Source organism: Semicossyphus pulcher, unplaced genomic scaffold, assembly GCF_022749685.1.
Source record: "Semicossyphus pulcher isolate SPU_LCO1_2020_fin unplaced genomic scaffold, fSemPul1.0.p SCAF_22, whole genome shotgun sequence".
Lineage (NCBI taxonomy): Eukaryota > Metazoa > Chordata > Actinopteri > Labriformes > Labridae > Semicossyphus > Semicossyphus pulcher.
The window spans coordinates 17,174,486-17,202,409 of NW_027211696.1; the positions used below are offsets into that span (position 1 = coordinate 17,174,486).

At 42.1% G+C, this 27,924-nt stretch overlaps 1 protein-coding gene across 2 annotated transcripts in view; it reads left to right on the forward strand.

Moving 5' to 3' along the window:
* unc5da (unc-5 netrin receptor Da) overlaps positions 1-27,924 on the forward strand; it is a 260,842-nt gene that overhangs the window by 122,343 nt on the left and 110,575 nt on the right. For both annotated transcript variants that reach the window (XM_069673462.1, XM_069673461.1), the window contains exon 2: positions 27,530-27,736. In XM_069673462.1, coding sequence (XP_069529563.1) covers positions 27,530-27,736 — 207 coding nt within the window. The remainder of the gene's footprint in view (positions 1-27,529; positions 27,737-27,924) is intronic.

Consider the following 27,924-nt stretch of genomic DNA (forward strand, 5'->3'; position numbering starts at 1 on the left):
CATGTAGGAAACCAATCAATCATTCAGACCTCTATTTTAGACTCCTATGCATGGTTAAAACTCCATTTAGGCTCCTGCTATGCATGTATCTATCTACATTACATGCCAACATTTTTAATATTTCAAAGGCTTGAGCTACAAGAGAGCTTCTATCATGTGTCCTGTCTATTTCCACTGTAGCGCAATTTAGTCACTTAACTGGCAGGGCAGCAGGCAGAAGGTGGAGTTGGTAAGTGGATTGCCGGCGCCCTAAAGCCGATTTATCTGATAGATGTTTGGACCTGGACCGTTGGGATGACCTCGGGGGCAAACTGTAAATTAGATTTTTTTTCCCCCAGCACAGACTGTGTTGCTGTGTCACCTCTGTTTGTCATCCCGCCACCCACCAACCACCATCTTCAGGAAAGGAATCACTCGGTACACAGATATTATGAAGTCCACAATAGCGAGTGTGTCAGATCTCCTGAGACCCCGGCATAGTACGCCCGATAAAACGATATCGAAAGGGGATTGGATGAAATATGTTGATACAGATGATACACTGGACAGTTTTACTTGATATTGATTGATATCGCAGTTTATCACACAGCAGAAAAAGACGAGCGAGTTGGTCAGCAGGTTTTTGCTTGCTTGTGAAGTACACGCCCATATGCCACTGCAAAGCATCTTTTGAGCCAGCGCTGAAGAAAGAAGCTACGTTCTGTGAAAGAGGGAAAAACATGAGAGGTATTAAATTGAACTCCCCTACTCCTAAAAGCTGAGGAAAATGTCATGTGATGTTAATTAACTGGACGTTAGAAGTTAGCAGCAGCTCAGCTAACAACCTCCTAAGCTCCGCCTTTTTTGATTGTGAACATGCTTTATACGATGTGTTGCTGGTTTTGTTGACCGACCCGGTCCATTGATGATGTAGGTTTTGAGGAGGACGAGACCTCTGGCAATAATTTGGCTCTTGTTTTAAACCTGGACAAAGATAAACACTAAAGGTATCCCAACAAAAAAACAAGCTACACTCCTTGAAACAAGCTAGGCTAATGTTAGCAGCAGCTCAGCTAACAGCCCCCTCACTAGACATCCTGTGTCTGCAAAGTAGCATTGAAAAAACAAGTTTCAACCAGGTACTTTTTTACTGGTTTTCATCTCAACACCATTTTTAACCATTGTAATCAAATGTAATCAGGATTATAGTCCTAGCTAAAGTTAGCAGCAGCTCAGCTAACAGCCCCCTAAGTCCTGCTAAAGAGCATCGAGGGACTTCTGCATGAAAATGCTTAATACGTTGTCTTGGTTTTTAAGACCATAGCTCCATAGCTTTTGGAGAGGAAGAAACTTCCTGTTATGAACCTGGAAAAAATCTCAAAACAAGCTAAGCTCCTCGAAACAAGCTAAGCTAATGTTAGAAGCAGCTCATCTTGCAGGCACTCCTAACGCCCTGTGTCTGTTGAGACACTAATTTTTAATGTGAAACTGCTTTATTAAGTGTATTTAATACATTTATTCATATTAACTTTAAAGCTCCTGTGAGGAACTTTCAGTTTGTGTTGATTTTGGCGCCCCCTGTGGACAAAGCAGCACCTCTTATCTCTTAGCTGATTTATTTTGTCCTGTACATGCTTTAGTGATATCTTATCTTTTTATGATAGTCATATGTATCACTCACTTTACATTTTTGCCCTGGAAAATGTAAACAAAGGCAGCGTGCAGTAAATCGCTTCGTCTGACACCTACCCCCCACCACCAGCAGTTTCAGGCATTAAAAATAACTATATAGAAATAATACATCTTGTTGCTGATGGTTTGGTTTGGTTTTGTAGCTCATATAGAGTCATCAGAATTAATTTTAGTCTGTTTCATAAGCAGTGAAAAACTCCTCACAGGAGCTTTAAATAAAAATAATACAGTCGTTAAAACATAGATAACTTTGGCGAATGTAAATAAACTTGATTCTTACCGTTAACTACCTCCTCGCCCTTTTCCTTCAGGCCTCTTTTATGACGACATTCCCAACACTAGCAGCATTGTTAAATTATACATCATGATAAATATTGAAAACAGTTTTGTGATAATATCTTTTGCCATAATTCACGGCCTTTCCCGGGCATTATACTGATGTTGTGATCCCATGATTAAAGAGAGAAAGACGGTGGAGACAAAGGAGGAGGATTGTTTGGGCTGTGAGTGATAGATGCTGTGGTCAAAGAAATGGTGTGGAAGAGAATGCTGCGTCAAGCAGTCAACTGGCCAGCCATCGATTTAATCTTGTGCGCTCTCCTGATTTGACCGTGTCACAGTGAGATTGAAAAGCCAAAGTGGACGCGGGGCTGTGTTCACTCACCTGAGCACTCCACGCTGCACAATGAAGCTCAAAGTGGGGCCTGCAAACACTGGACGAAACAGAATGAAGGGTGAACATCACAAGACACGCGGTTTGGACAGCTGTTTCAGGCCTGCTAACAAGCGGGCTAAATCCACTGGAGGGGCTGGTCTATCGATTTCTACCGGGGCTGGAGGAGTCACAAAGCTCATGCAATTGGATCCTTTGTATCCAATGGATTTTGACTCAGATATCAGCAGAGATCCCTCTGGCTAAAAGACCATCGATTGAGCTTAAGAGATTTTTATCTAATGAATATTCTAATTGCTGTCATATGAAACAGGGGCGGTTAGCTGTGAAGAATGTGTGTTTGAATAGCTTTGATAGATTCTAATAAAGCATGAGGATTAAGCTGTGGTCTGATGTTTATGTATAGAAGCGGGAAATTGATATTGATCCTGAGGCCGTGTGCCGGTTTCTGTGTTACATGTCTCTTCCCTGCTCATCTTTCCTGCCTCTGTGGTCTGCTTTGAGGAGAACAAATATCACAAAATACTGTAACGTTAGGAAAAAAATCATACATAAATTTGTCCACATTTAAATCTAAACATTTCTTGACATTTAGCCGACTCCAGTTGCATTGTGGGATCAGTCAATGCTCAGGATTAGCTGTAATCCTGGGTGTTTGGCGAACACATTCATTAATGGGGAAACGTGTTCAGACAGAGTATGCACCCCTCTGCTGACTTACATACTTCGCAATTGACTTGCACATGCATGAACACACAGACACATTCGGCCTCACTCAATAAACAGGGTCACAGTTATTTGTCACCTCTTCCTGTTTGTCTGCACATTATGCATTGGCCCTCATGCACATGCACCAAGGCTCTCACACACACACACTTGACATGCTGCATAAACAGGAAGCACGCAGGTCGACACACCCCGGACCCCTCTCTCATGTTTTTTAAGATTGAGTGGCAGCCTCACCTTGACCTCCTGTGACTTCACTGTAATTCTGTATGCCATTATTGAACTCAGGGTTCCCATTAGATGAATTGTCAGGGACAATAAAAACAACATGAATTTTATTGCTGCGTTGCTTTCGTTTTCTTGTAGATTTCCTCTGCCGCTATTAATCACAATTGCTTGTAGATGTGCTCAGCTTAAATTAGGTAAAATAGTTCCTTTCATAATAACATTATTAACAACCAATAGGTGCGCCTTCTCAGCAAACAGGAAGGGAAACTCTATTAAATGCTAACTATGGAGGGGACTGAAGAAGCAAACACAAAGGCTACTGTCACACTGTGTGTGCTAACTGAATGTGATACAATACTAGCAGCCAGGACAAGCTGTTAGCGCAGCAGCAGTTAGCTCTAGTGAACCGTTAATGAGGGAAGAATGCTTCACTGGCTGCCTGCTAGCTGGTGTTAGCACAGGTGCGGTTAGCTCTAGTAAAGTGGGGAAAGTTTTAAGCAGTGCCTCACTTGCTGCCTGCTAGCTGGTGTTAGCACAGGTGCGGATAGCTCTAGTAAAGTGGTGAAAACTTTAAGCAGTGCCTCACTGGCTGCCTGCTAGCTGGTGTTAGCACAGAGGCAATTAGCTCCAGTGAACTGGTGAAAGTTTTAAGCAATGCCTCACTTGCTGCCTGCTAGCTGGTGTTAGCACAGGTGCAGTTAGCTCTAGTAAAGTGGTGAAAGTTTTAAGCAGTGCCTCACTTGCTGCCTGCTAGCTGGTGTTACCACAGGGCAGTTAGCTCTAGAGAAGTGGTGAAAGTTTAAAGAAATGCCTCACTTGCTTCCTGCTAGCTGGTGTTAGCACAGGGTCATTAGCTCTAGTCAACTAGTAAAAGTTTAAAGCAATGCCTCACTTGCTGCCTGCTAGCTGGTGTTACCACAGGGCAGTTAGCTCTAGAGAAGTGGTGAAAGTTTTAAACAATGCCTCACTGGCTGCCTGCTAGCTGGTGTTAGCGCAGAGGCGATTAGCTCCAGTGAAGTGGTAAAAGTTTTAAGCAGTGCCTCACATGCTACCTGCTAGCTGGTGTTAGCGCAGTTGCAGTTAGCTCTAGTGAACTGGTGAAAGTTTTAAGCAATGCCTCACTTCCTGCATGCTAGCTGGTGTTAGCACAGGGGCAGTTAGCTCTAGAGAACTGCTGAAGGTTTTAAGTTTTGAGGAAGGCTAGTTTGCAATGCTAGCTAATGTTTTGGCCTTGAGCTGAACTGAGCTAATGCAAACCAACGCACACACGGGCAGCTGCTTCTACTCCATTGTTCTTTTTCCTGATTGAAATTTCCACCAGGAGCATGATGGGAAATGATCTCTTTTGTAGTCTTGTAGTGTTTCACAGTGACCCTGCAATATATCCAGTCTTTGCTAAATTTGTAGTCCGCAACTAGGATGTCTTCAGATGTGAGTGTCAGACTTAAGCCTTTAAAGTCTTTTAGTGTATGGTTGGCATTAGAGGATATCTGTGATCAGCAGGGATTTACAAGCTTACATGGCATTTTTTATGCTTTAACATTGATTTATTCAGGGGAAGAGGAGGCCATCTCCGCTCCAGCATCATCCTGCTTCACATTCACACAGCTACACACTCGTGCACACGTGGGAGTTGTCCAGTACAACTCCGACTCCGTCTTTTTACTGCCGTCCATTGAGCAGAATATCAGTCCAAAGGGGGGGTTTTTCCCAGCTTTTTGCTTTGCCCAAAGGCGGCACAGCACACATAAATGAGGTGTTTATGTGTGATAGGAAGAGCGAGAGGTGCTGGTTTTCTGGGCTCAAGCTGTCAAGGTCTTCTAATTGAGGCGTTATTGCCTCTCATGGTGGGCTCTAGCAGCAGGTTTATGGTGGATTTAACCTGTTAATTAAAGTCCAACAGGATTTTTAATGAGCAGAAAGATGGCCTTCTGGTTGAGGCCGTGTGGTAGATTTTATTCTCATAACATCCATATGGACATCTGATGGTCCAACCCCCTCCTTATGGCAGCTACAGCCTTTTAGCTAGCTGTACTCAGCATTCTCATGTTATGCTGAGATGGCAAACTTTTACAATGCATATGGTCCCGCTGCATACCTGAGACACTGAAAAATAATGTGCCGCCGCCTTCTTCTTTTTTGTTTGTGGTGAGTGTCTGTATGGTGTGCACAAAAAGCCGGGTTACGTAAGGTGGAATCTGGGACACCGTGTGCAGAGGATGTGCCACAAGGTGCTGAGCGTGCCCCGCTCATTTTGCTCACTCGCTCATTTGCTTGCTTATTTGAAGTGAAGCATTTGTGTGACAACAGCAAAGAGATTGTGTTGACATACTTTTTTTTTTAACGTGTCCATCTAAGCTTGACAAATGAGGGCATTCAGCCGTAAAAGATCCAAATTCTTCTTGTTTAGCTGCTCTTTTCTGTCGCTTTAAAGATTCATTGGGAATTCTCAGCACAGAACACCGGGACTCTTTAGTTATTAAGGAGTAAGATGGGAAATAGTTCATTAGTAATGTATTGCACAGTGAAGCGGGGACTTTGCTCCGCTTTGCTTGGCAGAAATCATATATATTCTGACGGTGAATGAGCTTGTTAGCTAGCAGCAGACTCCCTGATTTAAAAACAACCTTTGCCTCAACTTTGTTCCCTTGTTTATTATTCATGTTATCTTAATCACATGCCATTTGCTGCAGAGCTTTTTTGGCTGGATCACATACTCGCCAGCCACTCAGGTTGCATTACCCGGGCAGTTAAAAGTAACGTTTGAAGGCCTCCGCTGGGCAAACTGCAGGCCAGACCGGGCTCCGACGCGGCTCTTTGAACCTCTGGTCCGCTCGCTAACGGAGGAAAATCAGAGACGAGGTGGGAGAAAAGTGCTCCGTGAGAGGAGAGGTGCGGGATAAAGTTTCGCACTTTCGTGCATTTTTTAGGGGCCATTAGAGATTTTTCCCCTTTGATATATGCAAGAATGCTTTGAGACACGGAAAAGCACTGCACAGGTGTTTGATTGTCATGAATTTTAAATGTCAAGAGACCTCTGACTGCTTTCCTGATGGGCTTTCCGCTGAGCTCCATTTTCTTTAGCTCTGGCACCAACCGATCGTGTCACTGTAGATTCTTTTATTTTTCATTATACTGTACATTCAGGAATAAATATCACGAATGGGGCATTGCTGAGCTGTAGATCTTTTCTGCGGCGTCTTCTCAAATCTCCAGAGGGAGAAAGAAATGTGAGGCTGATGCACAAAATGAGTCAGACTGATATTGGCAGGAGTTAACACCTTCCTGTAAAGTAGAAAGAGTGTTTTCAAATTATAGATAAGCCTTTGAAAATGTTCAAGGCTTTGACGAAGCCTTAAAGCTGAACTCGAAACCTCCGATAGCTCTTAATCTCTCCCGTAAAGCTCTGAAGACAGACCGTGGAATATGATGTGCCGCAATCACAGTGTCACAGGTTGAACAATGATACAGTCGTATACCGCACCATTCATTTTCAATAATGTTTGACTTAAAGGCTTCCAATTTGAAGCCTGTAATTTCGCTTAGTGTGCGCACAGAATGGACAGAGCGCACAGGCTCAGATGGCTCGTATAAAATACTATAGAAATCAAGTGATTTAACAATTCACTTTCATAAAGTTTGGAGACTTTGAGATGGTGAGAGATGTTCCGACTTTTAGCCCTTACTTTTGGTCAAGCTTTATCCCACAGTTCCTTTCCTATAACTTAGTAATATCTTTTCATTTTTACACTATAATTTTGTAACGCAAGCTTTGAAGTCTCAAAACCTGAGCGGAGATAACCGCTGTGATTCATCTCGGGGAATTTTTTTCATCCGACAGAGTTGTTTGACTCCAAGGATTGCGATGTAGGTGTGCTGCTCCCGCGCTTTGGTCCAGGTTGAAATATGTAAAACCCCAAACATTGGTCGGGATTTACTTCAGAACATTTTTCTTTTACTTCATCTTTAATAAACCAGGAAGTGCTTTTTAGACGGAAATCTCTTTTCTGAGGAAGACCTGGCCGAGACAGCACAAGAGAGATGCAAGACGACAGAGATAACAGACATCTAGCACAAAAGAAGACACCTCAAGTAGCACAATTAAGGCGACTGCATTTCTCACTTCAGTGGACTTAAAACAACTTTAAATCTCTCCACAGGGGAATAGATAATTTACTGTAGGTGTGGAACGCTCTGCAGATTATCCCATGTCCAAGCAGCACCTTAGCATCCTGGTGTGGAAGCCACCTGGTGTACAAAAATAATAGAGACAATGAGTGAATTATATTTTTGCTGTTGGTGGAACAGCTACAACAAATCATTAAAGGGTTGCTATATGATGCAGCCAACTGACTCTTGTGACACCTGACCGTCTCTAGAGCCACCATGACGTCACTTTGTCAGGTTTTATTGTGAAACTTCTCAAAAACTAATGAATGGATTCCCATTGTTGCTACATATCCAGCTAGCAGGGAACGTTCCCATAACATTGGCTAACATTACCTACAAGTTGTAATTACATTTGAAAGAAAACGTTTGAATCTAATATTCAAAGAACGTTTTTCAAATACAGTTCTGGTAACATTAAAGACAAAACGTTTTAACTACAACATTCTGAAGACATGTTCAGGATGTTATCGAGGCCTGCGATGTCAGAACGCCTTTTATAAAACATTTGCTCAGTGTTACATAAAAACAAAGGCAGCGCATGCTCACTGCAACACTCTGAGGATCTCATCAGGATGTTAGTACGGCCTGAACTTTCAGAACGGGATTATTAAAACGTTCCTGAAATGTGATTATAGAACGTTCTCACTGCAACTTTCTGAAGATGTTTTCAGAAAACGTTCTCCTACTATTCCAAGGAACATTCTGGGAACATTGCACGTAGCATTCAAAAAGATTTCCAGCTGGGTATAGTCATGTTCCCAGGAGCAGAAACCTTAATGACTTTGATGTTCTCATTCGTAATTCTGTCTGAACCATCCCAACAATCCAACTATTGGATGGGTAATCGACCCCATTTGAACAATTTCCCCAATGTTGCACCATCATCAGGTCAAAATTCCACAATACTTTAACGACCAAGTACCTGCAAAACTTGTGCTTAAATCTAAGCATGCTAATAAGCTAAGCTAAGATGGTAAACATGGTAAACATGATGGCTGTAAGGGCGCCGGTTCGGCCATATACAGAGGCTACAGTACTCGATTCGGCGCCCCCTCGGCCCTTTGCCGTGTCATCCCCACTCTCTTCCCCTGTTTCCAACACTATCCACGGTCCTCTCAGTAAAGGTACGAAAGGCCAAAAACATAATCTTAGGCTGTAAGACATTAAGATGTTAGCAGAATCATTATTAGTGCGCTAGCATGCTTGCGATTAGTAGGACCTTTAGTAGAGCCTCACAGAGCTGCTAGCTTGGCTGTTATGACATTGAGATGTTAGAAAACCTTCTATGACCATAAAAGGAAGTATGAACCTGACATCAAAGGCAGAGCCATCATAACGACTGGAACGATCTTCACGTTTAAAGTCCCCTTCATCACAGTACATGAAAATATGGTGCTCTGTAAAACTGTAGAAGCAGCCTATGACTTCACCCGGCAAAGCTTCGTCTTTACGTCCTGGGTGGATAATGCAACACAAATAGAAGGCCGTGAACTGTTACGGTTTACTGATGGTGATTAATATTTCATTTTTCATGCAGTCCTGCTGCATTGAGAACACATTTCTCCCCGCCCTAATAACACGCAATAAATTCTGTGTTTAATTACCACTTCTAAGGCACAAAGACATTTATTTTTCAAATGAGCCCATTACAGTTAATGAGCCAATTTAAAGGTGTAGTAGAACGCTTTCCTTATTTGTTAGATGATATTAAACCCAACGCGTTGAAGGGAAATGTGAATTCTCTCCTCCAAAGGCAGCGGAGGCACTTTACTGTTCTGAAATAACATAACTTGTGCTGCTGGTACACCGCCAAGTCCTGCACCTTCTTTGTTATTTACTGCCAGCTTGTACAAATAGCAGCGCTCTGTGTCAACAACCATTTGTGCTGTCGATAAAGTTATCGCCATCAAACTTGAGGCATAAGTCTCCCGGAATAGAAAAAGGCTGCAAAACACACCATAAAATTTTGGACATTTTCTCATTTTTAACCAAACATAAAACCACTGACATGCATCTTTAAGAAGGGAGAAGGCTTCAAGGATAACAGCCTCCATAATCAACCTTGTACATAATGACAGATGATTAATGATATTAATACAGACGCTGCGCACTGAGTCATTCACAGGATATTAACTTTTTATTGCACCTCATTTTTTTCCCCCAGCCAAACTTTAAATAAGACGACAAACCGCACTGCTTTAAACCTTTTCTCACCTATCGCCACACGGCGCTAATTTATTCATAAATTCATTCAAAAATAAAGTCCCAGGCTTCTTTGTGGTCTGCGCTGAAGCTCTCAAGAAGACGCGGACGTCTAAATGTGAGAAAAAAGGAGAGTGAGAAGATTGTTTTCTAGGGTTTTTACTTATTTATGGAGCCCCCCCCCATCGCATTAGAGTGAGCTGTCAGGTTGGCGCCGTGATTGCAGCTGAGATTGTATACTTCACACAATGCCTTTAATTATGTCGCTGTCTCTCCTCTGTCAGAAAAGACAAAATGGATCAAAGGCGATGTGGGAAAGAGTAAGTAAGCAATTATCTGCTTTTGTCTGCGATCACTGTCAGTCAACAGAGGCCGGCTCTCTAAACGACGGCGGAGGAGAAGTGGAGAATGAACTCGGATAGATGAGGTAATAATGGTGCCGGCTATAACACGTTACTTCATTTCTGCATCCGTCATTACTTCGAAGCGACTTTGTTGTTCATGCGATAAGAACAAACTAAGTAATAAGAATCCAATCTAGTAGTCTGGAGCCTTCAGATATTACTCACTCTCTCCCTGTCCTCTCTCGTCCAAATGATTGAACTTATTTAGGAACAGAATAGTCAGACAGGAAGAACTTTTTTATTGATAAAGTTTGCCATTAGAGCTTTTCGATGAGCAATATCCCTGAATAAGGGAATAACAGAAGTCTCAGGTGTTCTCTCTCTTTTCCGCCAATGTCCTATTCAGTCTCTGCTCCACTTTTATGACGTCTAAACCAATGACTTTATATAAAGATGGATGACGCCTCTCCATCTCCTGTTATTGTACAAAAGTGGTGTCCAAATACCCCCTGAAGCGGGCGCTGCCATCTTGCACATTAAGAGCCAGACGTCCCGCCCCTTCTGCTAACCAAAAAGAAGATCTCTCCAGATGTTCCTGTGGTGTGACGGATGTTAAGAGTGGTTTTACTTCCCCCGATCTGCTCGGAAGAACTTCGTGGCCGCACCGATTTCAAATCGTAAATATTAAACATGTTCAATATTTACAATCTGATATCCTGTTGTGCGGTGGGAACCCTGAGGACAGTCGAGCATGCAGTCTGTGGATTGTCACCTGGAGCGAAACAGTAGCCAGTCAGGAAGCACAACAACCGCAGCCATGGCGACAAAAGCAAACAGGGAGCATAAAGTAACATGTATACAGCCCATGTTCACGCCGTCTCCACCACTTCATCCCCAGTTGAATTTTCAGTAAAAAGTCCCAAAACTATCAATTCTTCCTCCCCGTCGTCTGCCATGTTTGTTTACTCTAAAGTCTCGTTTGACAGCGAGAGATTTGCGAGATTTCCTGTTATGAGAGTCGGACTCTGGTTGTTGGTGAATGAATCTGTCAGTGTATGGTGTGCGGTTTAGGCGTAATCGTTGCTCTCCACACACTACAGGAACAAAACTGTTCGATCTATGAATCAGTCTATGGGCCAGACAAACTTCAAAGAGCCCTCAGGTGGGCTCAGTCTGCAGCAGAGCAGCTTCTTGTGTTGGTCTTAAGCAGATATTCAGGGAAAGTTCAATGACTGTAGTGTTAGTGTTCGTTACGTCTCCTCTCCCCGTTCCTCCTCTACTCTGCAGGAGATGGATTTGTCAACAGAGCTGTCAATCATGAGGCCACACCCCCTTTTTACAGCATCAAATAACTAATTAAAGTAAACTTGTCAGAAAAATACTTGGACGTAAATCAACATGATAAGAACTATAATGACAGGAAATTGTATTTGATTTTGATTTTATAGTTTGACTCATGTCCCATCTGTTAACATGGAGGAGGCGGGCTTTATGAGCAGCCAGCCAGCAGGGGGCGATAGAGAGGGTTTGGCTTCACTATTAGGGAGCTGCATGGTTTTATTCAGTCTATGGTCTAAAGAGAGAAAACCGAGCTCAAACTTGTGTTTACCTTCAGGGCATTCTGCCAGAAAGCTGTGCCAGGAGATCTTACCTGCTCCAACCAGGCGGTACAGTTCAACAACTGGAAGATTGCGGTCCTGGTTGTGTGATTGCATCCCTTGGTTCAGCTGGTAACAGGAGGAGAGCTTTAACTCTACAGTTTGAGGAACTCTTCAGCCAAACAAACTTATGCTGTTGTAGTATATAAAAAAGTCAATAATTGGTCTTTTTCCATCATGCCATGAGCATCTGCAGATGCAGTGCTTTCCACACGGCAGCAGAAGTTTGGCAGTTTGCTGAGAGTTTTGCAGCAACTTTTCTGCTCAACTTTAGCTGCTCCTTCTTCCTCCGTCATTCCCTGACATATTTAAATCAGATCTTCTTTTAAAAAACACTTCTCTGACAAAAACATTCTTTCCTGTGAGTGCTTCACAATAAAAGTCCCTGTTTTGCTTAGACAACAACACAATAAGGCTCTTATGCAACCGCTGAAATCTGATATAGATGACATTATGTTTTTCATACTTGGGAAGTAAATAAAAACATGCATTATTTCCTGTGAATTTGAATGGCTGAATGGTAACAGTATCCAATGGGCTTCTCTAAAGTTGTTGGATTACAACTTTAATGACTCGAAAACTTCTCGATATGAGGTCACGTCACCCTTCAAGCACACTAAATAACGAAGCCTCTTTTACTGTTCGGCGAGATTAAGACATATTTTAGGAAACAAATTATTGGATGAGAACTCGAACACACCCAGACATCACTGTTTGCAATCAGGAAGTCTCAGTTTAAATTGGTACTGTCCATCACTGAGGCCCGGTCATTTAAACATATGAAGTCAGACGTCTGAGTGGATTTCAGGATTATCCCTGCTCTCTGTGCTGATTCACACGAGGCTGAAGCTTATGCGGATTTCTAGTTTACACTCCTCGTCTTTGTTGCAGGAAAAAAGTCTCCTAGAGAATTCTTAGACATCCCGAACATAAAAAGGCCGATACAAGCGTTTGCTGCTTTTATTTTTGTTTCCCTGCTAATACTAATTTGAATAAACCTAACAGAGATGTGTTGTTGGGATATAGATGGCAGACTTCTTTTTTTTTTGTCAGTTTGACATCCAGGTAACCCACTTTTGCTTCGGCATGTTTACTCTTTGATTATCGGGAGAGCTGAGGGAAGCACTATCTCCCGCCTGCCAAAGCCGGGCTGGCAAGCTGTCACAACACCGATGAAGACGCACATACCACCTGGGTGTTTGTAGGTGACACACATTCACACACACTGTACACACACATACGCTGGGCCGTGAACGTGTTCGCATACACACAACTTAAATTCCTTAGCTTGTAGCTTGTTTGACAACACTATATATACCTGTGGTGTTGGAGCATCACACAAAACACTGCACTTTCCTGTTTGTTCCTTTAGTTTGAGAGATTTACGTGTTTAATATATCCATCTAGCAATTAATGACATTGAGTAACATGCTTTACAAATTGCTGCATTATTAATGGACTAAAGCTACTTAAAGTCACATATACTGGTGCGTCCCAGCAGCCGAATGGTTAATAAATGTACCATGTAACTGCCATGTCCCTGGTTTGACCTCTGTTCCTGTCACATCCCGCTCTCTCTCTTCTTGTTTTATGTCCGCCTCTACACAAGTAGCTATCCAATAAAGGCTCCAATAAACGTCTCCTTGATACAGACGTGAAGCTTGGTGATGGATTGTGTTGCATCTTTAAAACTTAGAGGATCATTCTTTATCAGGAGGGTGTCAACTGTAAGTAGAAACAGATTTTCTTCTACAGGCCTACTAAAAAAAGGACAAAGTTATGTAGTTGGACGTACTTGAAGTAATGTTGTCCTCCGTCATCATTTCTGCATATGGCTAACAACCAACAACCCTGACCTACAAGATAGGCCAGGATGTTGCCTGAGAGACAAAAACCAGGGCAAAGAAATCGAACATATTCAAGGGCTTCTCAGATAAGTTCTGATTAATTAAGTGTTAAATGTCAAGTTTGCACAAAATGTTGCAGCATTACAATACAACAGTATAAACAAACATTGTTTTAGATACTGAATCAATTAGACACCAACGTTATTGGCTTTTGTAAATTCTTTGTTCTGTGCCTTCCCATCTTCCCCTCCCCTTCGTCCTCCAGCCTGTAACCTGGAAATCAATATCCGAGTGTGATCTTGAAGGATTCCTCAATTCCTTCCTTTGTGGAGATCTTTGGGCACCTATGACGTAAAAATAGATGTTATGAGCACTGTTACGCCTGGATCCCACAGGATCCCTGTCTGGCGCGTTCCGTCTGGTCCGTCAGACGGGCAGCGTGTCTGATCCGCAGCGGAGTGCTGGCCCAAGAGCGCTGAATTGAAGATTCGCTGAATTGCGAAATCACGCAATAACGTCAATGTTAAACAGAGCAACACACAAACAGTTCAGTTTGCACCTCCGAGGTTGATTATCTGCTCATTTGGAAATCATTCTGTGATTTTTGTGCTTCTACCATGGCTGAGTACACTACTTAATTAAAAGTGTTATGTTGTGTTGTTGTTATAAAACGGAAAAAAACGGGAGTCTGTACCAGTCTGAACATTTTATTTTGAAATGACCGGATGCTCTATGCTGTTTTCGTGTGTGACTTCCTGTTTGGAACGATCTGCTCTGTTCAGCTTGACGCATGCTTAAAGCGGCATCCGTCTAAAATAGACCCGCCGCGTATCTTTAGCAGAGAGACGCTTCTGGGACGCGCCGGAGACGGACCGCGGCGCGTGCTGCGGAATCACAAGCATTGACTTGAATGGGCGCGATTGACTCCAGAGGTCGCGGCGCACACAGAACGCGCCGGAGACGGGTCCTGTGGAATTTGAGGGTTATGCTAATTTGACACAGATCAGAAAATGCAGCTGTAGGCTACAACAACACAATGACGATATTCACACTGTGTCCATTTACAAGACTTAAACAAAACTTCACCGTTAGCTAGTAAGAGGCTGAAAGTTAATGGTACCGTTCGGTGGTGTTACAGAATGCAATGGGAAAGGCGTAAAAACCTAGCTAACGCAATGTTAGCTAGGAAGTTACATGCTAGCATTAGCTTTTCTCTAACAGTAGCTTAAGGGTTAGGGTTAAATATGTTTTAACTTGAAATATGACCAAATGTCCTCCCAGATTTTCACTGTTTATTACCTTTCAGTTGATAATTAATTGAAAAGTGGTGAAATGATAATAATAGATTCCCTATATTTACATCATTTGCACTAATAGATCTCAGCAGGACGACAACACAACTATTTTCATTTGAGCTTGACATTGAAGAAAATCCTCACCTTGTGAATGTAGTGAATTGATTTATAATAATAATATTTAATTGACTTAGATTTAAACTGATGGCTCAGAGCAGTGTTTTCATCTCCATTTCACCAGTTCTACAGCCACAAAAGCTTGTTGTGATTCCCTCCCAAACACCTACAGTACTGTATCCCTCCTCACTCACATGCAGGAGACATCGTGACGGGCGAGTGTATGAGAAGTGCTTACCCATCCTTTATTTTCCACCATCCAGGTGTCTTTAAATAAGACTCCTAACCCCCTGCTGCTCAAGTGGGTCTGCTGTCCAGCAGATAAGAGTTTGGTCTCACTGAGCAGCTTCCATGTGTGAGTGTAGCTTTGAGTGTGAAGCTGAGCTTTGCTGATAAAACATCCAGATTTTTGAGAAGTCTTCCTGCATTGTATGACGTAAATCGCATGAAATCAAAACAGGAACAGTCGAACAAAAAGTCTAAAAACTGAAGTTGTAGCTGTGAGAGTTTGAAATAGTCCATCAGAGCAGTGAGTCAACATTTATCTGTTCTTCTTTTGATTGGACGTGTGTAAAGACGACTATCTTTCCCTGGGAGTTCTTTACACACATCATCTAACTGCAATGAGTGTCTGTTTGTGTGTGTGTGTGTGTATGTGTGTGCCCGCGCTCGTCTGTTGTGTCCTGAGATGACAGATGAGAGAGGTTTGCATCAATATTTGAACAAAGCGCTCTGGCATCTCTTTTCTGTTGAGGCCACGCTGTTTTTAAGAGTCTGAGAGGCAAGAAGAAGGAATGCATTGCTTGTGTGACTCCTCTTGCAAAGGAAAATTACAAGTTAGAGAGTAGATTTAGAGCTTCTGACATTTCTGCAGTCCGACTGAAGTCGCTGTGAGACTCCCCCGAGGACAGAGAGGAAAGGAACCAGGAGGGAAACAGGAATATGTTACCATAAAATAATGGTATAAACCATAACCTGGTTTCACCTTGAAATCAAACCTGCAGTTTTGCAATATTTTAGAATTCAGCATTCACACGGCAGACATTTTTCTCTAACGTCTGGAGGGTCTGAAGCTCGTAAGCTAATGTAATGTACTGCTGTCTACCAGGTTAGCCTATAAACTTCTGACAAATCATCATCAATCATTACACTGCTTCTCACTTGATCAGCAACTGTAAAGACAATTAATAAAGGAAACCTGGTAGCCATTTTTCAAGTTAAATCATATATTTGATGAGTCATTAGCTGCTGCTAGACAAAAGCTAATGTTAGCATTTAACCACTTCCTAGCTAACATTACTGTTTCATAGTGTTACACAAGACAAAGGCGATAGGAAAGGCACAAATCCCTAGCTAACGGTAATGTTAGCTTATTAAGATAAAAAATTGGTTGAATGCTAGCATTAGCTGTTGTCTAGCAGCAGCTAATAGGTTAAATGTGTTGTTTTACTTTGAAAAAATTGCCTAATTTACGCTGTCCATAATGGTGTTATGTGCTGAACAATCCGGAAGCAGGTCATTGGTCCATTTTTCAAGTTTATAACATATTTGAGAACTTATTAGCTTCCATTAGCCAACAGCCAACAATAAGAGTTAAACCTCTTCATAGCTAAAAATACTTTTTGATTACTAAGGGCAATGTTAGTTTGCTAACCGTATTGTGCTAGGCAAAAGCATTGTTAGCTAGGAATTGGTTGAATGCTAACATTAGCTCTTGTGACAGAGCTGTCGGAAACTAAATCATTGATAACTTCAATAAGACAACACTTAACATTGGCACTTCTAAACTAATAATACTGTTCGATAGTGTTACATGATATGATGGGAAAGGTGTACATTTCTAGCTAACAGTTCTGCTAGCTAGCTAGCTAACGGCATTGCGCAAGCTGAGAGGAGTGTTAGCTAAGAATTGATTGAATGCTAAAGTTAGCTTTTGTGACACAGCTGAGTTGTAGTTTTACCTTGAAGTTTGAGCAGATTTGTCTTTTCAGTTGTGGATAAATGGAGTGGTTAAATGATAACAGTTTGCACAAAAGAATAAAGCGGTACAACACAACATCATTTGTGATGCCAAATGAAAATGGCCACCTCGTGAATGTGGTGAATAACATGGTATCCGAGCTGTTTAGAGTTAAATCTTGAGGAACTACCTCCAGCTGTTGTGCTTAACGGTTGGTTGCTGAGTAGTTCATTACCTGTCAGCTTGTCAGGAGGGCACCATAAACAGGAGGTTGATGTGTTCTTATGTGCTTGAATAGCAGGAAGTGTCTGCAAAACACCGAACACGAGGCTTTCACGTGTTGCCGCCTTTCTCGCTTCATTTGCTGTTTTGCTGGGAGTTCAAGAAATCCCATCTTTTCCTGTCTATCATTTCCCTGTGGCGAAGCTGTCATTCACAAATCCCTGCAGACAGAGAGGAAGTGGGAGTGGGTGCTGTGCATCGCTGAGGTTGTGCTCCTTCAGTGGGCCAAAGTTGGCTGTGAACCAAAAAAAGAAGACGTGCCTGCTGGTTTTTAAGCATTTCCTGAAAAATTCTCAACATTTTTTTTGTCTTCCTACCGTGCACTCTGTTGATCTGAACAGATGCTCCCCCAGTGCTTCTCACTATCTTCCAACACCCACCTATCATCTGCTTCACCAATCTTCCTCCACCCCCATCTCCTCTGCTAGCTTCACCTCTGATCCTCAATCTAGACCATCCATCTGCTGCGCGGAACTGCGTCAATACTGCCTATGAAGACACCTCACACTGGGCATATATAATTAATGCGGCATTGACCAGCGCCCAGCTGTATTTGTTCGTGTATTTACACAGACACATTAGCCTGAGTGAAAGTCAGTGTTTACACAGAGGCAGCGACGCATAGCAGCAAATACAACACCTAAGAATGTCTCAAACCTCGCATGCACCTTATTCCTCAGACTTGTTACTGAAATATCAACATGGTGAAGAAATGAACAACTAATCTGACTCTTAATTACCAAACTGAGAATAAATTAGTAGATTTGTTTGTTAGTTTAGGTGCGAGCAGCTGCTTCCTGCTTATTAATGCTGAGTCGTGTCAAGTAAGTTAAAGCAATTGGAGAAGTTTCTCGTGCTTCTGTCCAGTTTGGTTTTGGACTTTTTTAACATCTCGGCTACATTAATTAGAACTGAAGAGATGTGTTACATGTTATTATTTTAAAACTGCAGCATTTCTCTGATATTAAAAGGACGGTCAGTCCCTCATAATTCCAAAAAACAGATGCTCTGTAAAATGTTAGAGCCTTCTGATTCTCTTGTTTTATGCAAACAGACTCACTGACACTGTTAATTGCTTTTTATTCTGGTGAATCTCGCTCAGTATAAGTTTTTGGTGGCTCGCACCTGTTGGAAGGTGAAAATCAGAGATTACACTTGTGCCAACGTGATGGTGGGTGTTTGCATTCAGTGTGGCACAATGAACAGCTTTCATGAAGAGCGGCTGAAGAGGAGAGCACAAAAGAGGCGCAAACAAGCAAACTTGCATTAACAGCTAGCGAAGTGTACAGAGAGTGGCGGTGCTGCGGTGGCTACAACTGCAAGCGCAAGGTCATTTATAACCATTATTATTCTTTCCAACTGAAGCAAACATGTTTTGTGTGAATGTTACAGCACAAATGATCAGGTCTGTTTACCCGAATAGGCCCACGCACAGTGTGTGGTGCAGGTCGGTCTCTGCAGGGGAGGAACTTGGCTTGGCATTGCAAACGCAGGTACCCTAGCCCACTATATGTTTGTATAGATTCAAGCAGATTGTTGCATTGATTTCTATCCCCTCTGGGCTAAATAATCGTTTGCAAGGTCAGAATTTGCTGTTTATTTTAACATTTTTCACCCAAAAAAAGTGGAGAAAAATCCCCAAATGATGTTAAAGATGCTATATAAATAAAATTAAAAGATATATACATATATATATATAAATAAAGTTATTATTATATTAAATCTGATTTGTAACATCGCTGTCGTCAGCAGCCAATTTAACTGATGTTTAAACATGACAAGGCTGACTGCTAGACAAGTGCTACAAAGCTGCAGTTGTGAACATTGTCTTGCATGAAGAACAATGACCCACATTAACCCAGAACTAATTGTTTTGTTCAAACTGTCAAACAGATTGAGCTAGATTGCATGTTAAAGAGGTGTGACAATTGCTTCCTGTAAAGCGCAGCAGAGGAAAAAGGTTCAGGTTCAGGAGTCAACAGCCTCTTTAAGACTCCCTAAAGAGGATCCACCCCGCAATCAGTTCTGCATCCCTGCACGTGGAGCTGCTTGTTGCCTTTCAAAGTTTTCATGCAGGATGTGTTGTTCATGACGGTGTTGACTTTTTGACTGTTTGTCATTCGTGTTGTTGTGGAGCCTCCCTGATGCTCCACTGCTGCAGATGTTTGAGCTCTAGAGTTGCTTCTTGTCTTTAATATTCAGCGAGCGGATCCAGCAGGTGGATGAAAAGTTAATATTACTGACATTTAGAAGGAGAGTCAGACAGATATCTGTTTGCCGATATCGTCAGACGATATGGGCCTATCACATATATTCGTATTGCAGATGTTTTTCACATAAGGGCCGATATAAAAAATATTTTACAGACAATACAACAGAAAACAATGCTTGGGGCACTTAAGAAATGATGTCGTCACATACTTTGACCAGCAGAGTGCGCTCCAACTCCGACTTTGGTTCACACAATGTGTAATATAAGCATGAAAGAAAAAGTCGATACGTTGAAGTATCAGGATTTTGTGTTTTCTGATACTGTCTTCCTTTTTCGATAACTACGGAAGCCCTGAGCAGACATGCATCATATTTTCTCCACTTTCCCGTGATAACGAGTTATTTCTGATCGTTTTCTCGAGATCTCGCCTTGTTTATCGCGTTATCACGAGATAAGTGTCAAAAGCACAAAATGAACATATAAACAGGCTTAGCTTACCTCATTAGTGTGGGCGATGGCAGCATGACATGTCCTGGTCTGTAATATCACAGCAGCCTGTTGTTTTGTTTTCTAGATCGCCTAAAAATTATCCTGTTATCACAAGAAAACAAGCGTTGTTACATTGAGATAATGAGCCAAATTAATCGTTATAAGAGGTAACCAGCTTTGTTATCTCGAGACAACAAGGACAATAAGTCGAAATCTCAAGAAAACGATCAGAAATAACTCAAATGTGTGGATGCATGTCCGCTAAGGGCTTCCCTAAATACCACTATTGTCCATACAATTACAAATATTTTCTTTTTGACTTAATAGGCGAGTATTTTTTGCTCTAATTACACAAATAAAACTACTATGATGCTGTCATTAATATGCAGATTACATCATTCTGATTGCATGAACAAAGTAAACTATTTTGAAATCAAATTGTTTGCAGACAATGATGTATTCTTTATACAGTTTTGTTAACAAAAGATGATAAAAATGGTAATATATCGCCCTGCTTGAATTTTGAATGAATTTTGCACATTGCCTATATGTATTGAATTGTAACCCCTGTATCGTGATTCGTATCATATCACCAGAACTTGCCGATACACAGCCTAAGTATAAAAATGTTGAATATTCTTGGCCTGATTACCTTTGCATGTCATATCGGTGCTACATCCACATTGAAAACATATTTTTTATTCAAGCTCAAAATTCACTATATCGGCTACTAGTACAGTTTCCCCTCTAAAATCTGTATCGGCCTCCAAAAGCCACATCTGTCAGGCTCTGGTAAAAAGGTTGGAAGATGTTGTGAAAATGTCTTTCTTATCCAAAAAAGGACTTTAAAGCTTAAATTCTTTGTTCATGTTACCACCCTCAGGATTTTATTCACAATTCATTATCTAAAAAAGGGTTAATTATCAAAGCTGTTGTGTTGCAGCCTGCTTCTCCACCAGCTGTGGGTGTTTTGACACTCCTCACAGCGTGCTGTCTTGTGAGATCCATCAGCAGTTTCTTATTTCTGTAATAATGCGATCCTGGCAGAGGTTGTTGCATCACAGGGTGAACTCTCACAGTACTTGGCCATGATCTCGACTCTGAGCAGGATGGTGGAGAGTGTCATCTGCATATTTGATGACTTGGGAGCTGGTGTGCGCACTCCCCTGGTTGCTTCTGTACTGAACAAAAAACAGCAAAGAGGACATTTTGAAGCTGTTGGGGCGCTGTGTTTGTGTAGAGAGGCTGTTAGAGTACCTACTGTTGACCCTGCGATCCTTTCTGTCAAGAAGTCAGGTACCCACAGGATCAGCTGGAAACAGTAGAGCACTTTGTCTGCCAGGTTACCACGTGCTGAAAGGGAATTTGGCAAACGTAAGCCTGGCTGCTACTTTCAGTCTCTCCAAATCACTGCAAGTCTTCTTTCTGTGTGTGAAACAGCCTGGGCTGGCACCCTGAGGCTTTACCAAATTAGTCCAAGCAGCTAGGGGCTCTTTCCCCCTCATTTCTTTTAAATTTCAACTAAATGCTATGAATACATTGAACTGACATAAGAGACCGCACTTACTCGTTGCTCTTAATTTTGCATGTGCAGAGATGGTTGCTGTACTTGAGGAAATTTAAACGTTTGTGAGTTCATTCACAGGTTACATTTCACCTTGATTCAGTGTTGGCAGATCGTGTCAGCGTTTTCCAGGACAAAAGTGTGTTTGTGTGTGAGAGGCACGGAGATAAAAAAGGAAGAAAGGAAGAGAGAGGGTGTCTGATAGAGCCATCACTCAGCCCTTTGGCAGTGATATCTTGTTTTCCTCTCAGACTGGGCTCGATGTATCTGCGCCTCTTATATGTTATTGCCGGGCTGAAGCGCTGGTTGTAGATCACTGTGAAAACTGTGAAGCACAGGGCACAGCGGTCTCCTGAGTGACAGCTGGGAAGCATATTGAGGTGCGATATTGGTCTTCGGTCTGTCAAGGAAACATGCAGATGAACTAATAAAAGCCCTGCACCGGCCGGATATTATGCAAATGTGTGGAGAATTTTAGAAGTGCAAACAGAAAACCCACAGCACCACCGTCATAGTCTGCAGAAGGGCTGCGCGGTAAAAGCTCGACTGAGGATTTAATAAAGTTTATTTTGATAATTTTTTCCTCTATGGATGGATCAAACAGCCCACAACAGAGCACAAATAGCGATGATAGCCATTTGACCTCCAGTATTTTGCTTTAAGTGAAGTACACGGCCACTTCTCCCTGCATAGCATTGTTTGAGCTGCCAGTGAAGAAAGTGGACGTCTTGTGTAAAAGAGAAGTGGATCCAAGGGCCACAAAATGACGGTAAAAGTTTACTCCCTTTATCCTTTAAAGATGGAAGGAAACTGTTGCCAAAAAATGTTAATATGTCTTCAATACTATGTATGCTAGTAGCAGGTTTTAATTTGTCGGCCCTTATGTTTCGAAAATGATTAGAAATAAAGACAAAAGAGGAATCCTGCCGTAGAACTAGCTAAGTTCCAAGAAACAAGCTAAGCTAATATTAGCAGCAACTTGCGCAGACATCCCTTGTTCTCAGAAGAGCATAGGTGCGTTGAATACTAACCTGAAACTACTTAATTCAGTATTTTTACTGTTTTTTAAAGAACAGGTCCTTTTTGTTTTGAAAATTAGGAGACATAAAGACAGAAGAGGAATCCTATCGTAAAAACTAGCCAAGTTCCAAGAAGCAAGCTGAGCTAGAGCAGCAACTTGGCTAGCAGCTTCTCCTGACATCCTACTGAAACTGTTTTATTTATATATAAAAAAACTCTAGTTAATAAACCTTGTCAAATATGAACACTGGAGTTATTAAACTTAACACAGGCTATGCTCCTTCAAACAAGCGAGGCTAATGCTAGTAGCAGCTCAGCTAGCAGCCCCCTTACCATCCCTTGTTCTCAGAAGATCATAGGGGTGTTGAATACTAACCTGAAACTGCTTAATTCAGTGTTTTTACTGGTTTTTTAAACACAGGTCCTTTTGTTTTGAAAATAAAGACAGAAGAGGAATCCTATTGCAAAAACTAGCAATGTTCCTAGAAGCAAGCTGAGCTAATGTTAGCAGCAACTTGGCTAGCAGCTCCTCCTGACATCCTATATTAGAAAAACATTGGCTTTAAACCACAAACTGCTTTATTTAATCAGTAAAAACTACAGGTAAAAAACCTTGTCAGCTATGAAAACTGAAGTTATCAAACGTTATTCAGGCTAGGCTCCTTCAAACAAGCTGGGCTAATGCTAGCAGCAGCTCGGTTAGCAGCTCCATGACATCCTAAGTTAGAGAGACGTTGACTTTAATCCTGAAACAGCTTTATTTAATCAATAAACGCTCCAGGTAAAAAAAACCTTGTCAACTATGGACACTGAAGTTATTAAACTTAATACAGGTTATGCTCCTTCAAACAAGCTGGGCTAATGCTAGCAGCAGTTTGGCTAGCAGCCCCTCATTAGATCCTATGTGTGTGCTGAAGCGTCAGAGAAACACGCAAAGCTGCTTTATTCAGTGTTTTACCAGTTGTTAATATCTTTACATGAACACAGCCTTAAAAATGTGATATTTAACTTAAGCACATGTTAATAGAATATTTTCTAAAGTGTAGCTAATGAACGGTGTAGTTTCTTCAGACCTTGGTCATTACCTGGATACTTTGAAAACTGGCGGCATCAATGAATTTTATTTCACGACCAACTGTTGAATACAGAGAAATTATCACTCTCCTTTTATTTTTGCCGTATCACCCAGCCGTGTTCTGCAGCCACTCTGTTTGAGCCGCCTCTCACATGCTAACACTGTGAGTTATTATCTCATTGCCATGTCTGGACTTACTACAAGGTGCAGTGCCTGAGGGGCATCCTATAGTCCTTGCTCGGTGTTGCACTTTGTGATCTATATTCAGCAATTTCAGGAGCAGAGACAACCTTTTTCTGCTCTCCGAGACGGTAAAGTGCTTGTGTTTCCCCCCTGGAGTCACATGTCCCACCACCAGCCTGAGGTTAAATCACACCAGAGTGTCTTTTCCTGCGTCTCGCCTAATCTGTCTGCTGCAACACTACCCCACCTGCTAAATAAGGAATGAAAAAGTCAACAGAAAACTAACTCTGAAATAAAGTCTGTAATTCTTCTTTAAATCTTACTTCTGCTGTGTATATTTGAGGTATTAGTCGCAGTGGCATTAAGCTGTCATGTTGGCAAGCATTAGTATAATACCTGATCAATTAACAAATGAGTTATTACTTGCAGGCCTGTGGCTTTGTTTGACAGCTGTGTGTTTGTGTATTCATGTTCCCATCCATCATCTTCTGGATGCGTCCTCACGTCTATGTTTTGCATCTATCCAAACACAAACACGCCGTGTCAACGCTCCGTGCGCAAAACAAATTGGAGCGCTCTGTACAAGAAAAGCTTGCCTGGGGCTAGTCATTTTGAAATTAAAAGCATGTCTCTTTGTTCAGCCTCAGTTCCAGGAACGAGGGATGTGAATGTGAATGTGTCGCACAAGAGAAAGGGAGAGAGGAAGACGGAGCGAGCGCTGTGATTTTCACAGCCGGGGAATCACACCGAGTCTTTTATCTATTCCCCTCAATCAGGAGACATCCGGCAGCAAAGGTAGGAGGATTAGATTAGCTAGAGAGAGAGAGACAGAGAGAGTGGGTTCTCTAATCCTGATGGGGTTTCAGAGGTACACCCATCACTGTGGAGAAACAGGCGGTGTGCAGCGAGGGGAGGTGGGATCAGGAGGGGCGGGTGTGGGACGGCGCGTCTCTCTAAACCCTTCACACTTGCATGAAAGAGGTTCCAGCAAACTAGGGGATTAGTCAGAGTGTAATTACACTTGCGAGGCCTCAGAAGCAGCAAAACGTGCGTCGACTGGAACACACCTCAGACGGGAAGGAGTGATGTCTGTTTATGTGTTGCAGGTGTGTCGGTGTCTTTAGTGAACGGCAACATCAGAGAGATCAAAGTGGTCTTTATGAGACGACTGTAGATCTGCCTGATCATCACAACGATGTCTCTCTCTGTCTTATTTATTTAATCCTGTTATACTTTCTTGTTTTGTTTCTGGAGAAAGGAAACCTGTGGATTCTGTTTACACAGAGGTTGGTGAAGAATGGATGCTCGATTATATCAGCACATCCTCGGTAACGGCCAATTAAGGCTTTAAAATTAGATATCCGCAATTACTCAAAGTAAGTATTTCTTCCTACGTAACAGGCCGCTGAAATGGCACTTTGATTGAGCCCACGAGATGCAAGCTGTTCCCTCCTCAAACGATCCAATGCCATTCACTACTCACTCCAATACAGTAGGTAGCGGTAAGCACATTTCAAAATGTAACATCAGATTTAATAAGGCCTATTTTCGCCAGTGAATGTGCACAAGAGAGAATGAAATCAGTGCTAAAAATGAAATTAAAACAATGTCTGGTTGGTCAAAAAGGCATGTAAGCTGATACTGAATTTTTAGAGCGCCCTCTGCTAGATCGGTGGTATTGATCGGATTATAAGACGGGTTTTTTTTACCTTGATATACATCTGAAAAAGTGGGATTGTCTTATATTCGGGGCCTAAACTATTAATTGCCAATATATGCATGGATGTATATGGATGGGGATGAACGATGGAGAGACGCGGTGATCGTCCAGTGGCTCAGAAGTAACCAACAACTGAGGCGCAGTTATGATGCTAATTGTAGGATAATGGTTATCATTGCAACAGTCATTAAACAACTATCAAGCAGCCAAGAAGTACGGTGTCACAGAGTGTAATGTCCGAAGATGGCGAGCCCAAAAAGATGGTCTTAAAAATGCTAACAATCTTAGCTAACAGATGCTAACAGAGAAAATCGTACCGTGGTCCTCAAAGCAGCTGCTTTCAAGAGAATTTTAATGTGACAATTTCGACGATTATAATTTTAATAAAAGTGTGTAGCACAATGGTGATTGAGCCGATGGCCCACTGATGAAAGCCTTTGCATTTGCAGTATTACAGACTGGGTGTCTGTGGCGACTTTCACGGAAAAAATCACAAGCGGCGCCCAGTTAGTGACGCGTTTTCCATCAGCCAGCAGTGGTTGGTCTGCCAGAGAGGGTAGGCGGAGCTAAGCGGCTGCTTTTCCGCTCTCTGCAGGTGTTGTGAGTAAACAGTAATCTACTATGGCTGAACAAACAAAGATAGGATGGATGACTACAGATACAACTTCAAAAATATGTGAAAATCCAAAGAAGAAGAAACAAACTCGACGCTCAGATGAAGCAAACAGTCTGAAAAGGAAAGCGACCATCAGCGAGGGAAATCAAGAGTTACAACTGGAGCCAACCGTGGACGTTACACATGCAGCACTGTCAGGATATCTTTGATGTGTGCTCCCGCAATTACCGTGTATCGCCAAAGAGAACGAAACTTCTTCGAGATTACAAATTTAATGTGAAAGATATTGACAACATGATTTTATTTAAAAGGTAAAAGAAATTTGGTCTTCAAAAAGTCTTAAAAAGGTAGGGTCGTCTTATAATCAGGGTTGTCTTATATCAGGACCAATACGGTATTTCAAACGGGCTGTTGCACCTGTAGACTATAAAATTAGAATTCAAACGGGGCATCATGAAAAGGAACTTCTTCACCCAGTTTCTGACAAATGTGTGCGATTTTAAGCATCATATTTTATGTCTGCATGTGTGCAATCACAGTAAGAGAAGACATAAAATATATATAAATTCCACAACAGCAGTGACTTGATGGTCTCTGCAGTTAGGTGGGAAAATGATCTGTGCATTCTCTTTCATCGGCCAAACACAGTTGAAAACACCGGCATATCAGAAAACTACAAAAAACTTCTTACACTTACATACTTGTAAATTTATTGCTATGGTAACTTTGCATTGCAAAACAAACTTCTTTATATTTCAGGTTTCATCCCACAGCTCAGCCAGTTATCCCGAGGATGTTTCCTGTATGAGAGGTCGTATTTTATTACCCAAACACAGAGAATACAAACATGAAATATCTTTAGGTAACATTGCTGTTGAGATAACCCTAAACCCAAAGTCTCATATTTCCCAGAGGAGCCCTTCACCCTTCATAAAATAAATGTAAAATAGGATGTTAACAAAAAACAACAGCGATGACATTAATTATTCAAAGGTAAACAAGGATGGTACTTTTTCTTATAAATATTTTGCAGCTTTTCAAAATAAATCAGAGCTTAGTTTTCTGCAAAACAGCCTGCAGCACTGTCTGTACGTCACGGTGGCAGTCAGCAGGATCTACAGCGGACTCCCTGTGAAATATTGTATCTAATGCTGAGGCAGAGAATGGACTGTCAGGATGGGCTGGTGTTCTTTTCTTGTGTTATTTGTCACGTTGTGCCTCAGAACGATTTGTTTGAGGGAGCCGTCGCTGTGAGGAGTTATGGCTACTAGTTGGGCATGGTTGCAGGGAGAAGGGAGGCGGCGGAGTGAGGGATTGTGGGAGCTCGGGGAAGACAGAGAGCGAGCTGGTTTTGAGGCGTTTCGTATGTGTTGAAGTTTCGTAACTGCAGGGGAGAAATGTGACATGGCTCGAACTTGCACTAGTCAATTTTCTTCTTCTTTGGTGTCATTTTTTAAATCCCTGCTTTCTTCTTCAGGTCCTCGAGGGGAAGCCCTGCAGCATGGCCAGTCCGGGACGCTGCCGCACTTCCTGGAAGAGCCGGTCGACGCTTACATCGTCAAGAGCAACCCCATCAAGCTCCGGTGTCAGGCTCGGCCCGCTCTGCAGATCTTCTTCAAGTGTAACGGGGAGTGGGTCCACCAGAGCCAGCACATGTCGCAGGAGCACACCGACCTCGGGACAGGTGCGAACACTCATACATCCTTCTGCACACAAAGACAGACAAACATACTGCCGTTCTATATTTCCTGCTGCCAACATCTCCTCCTGTCACTCTACGTTACAAAGCCAGCGTTCGTATATCTGATAGCGAGGACTCTTAAAAAGGAACTTTGCAAATGGGGCTTTGTGACGAAGCCTGCAGCCATGTTC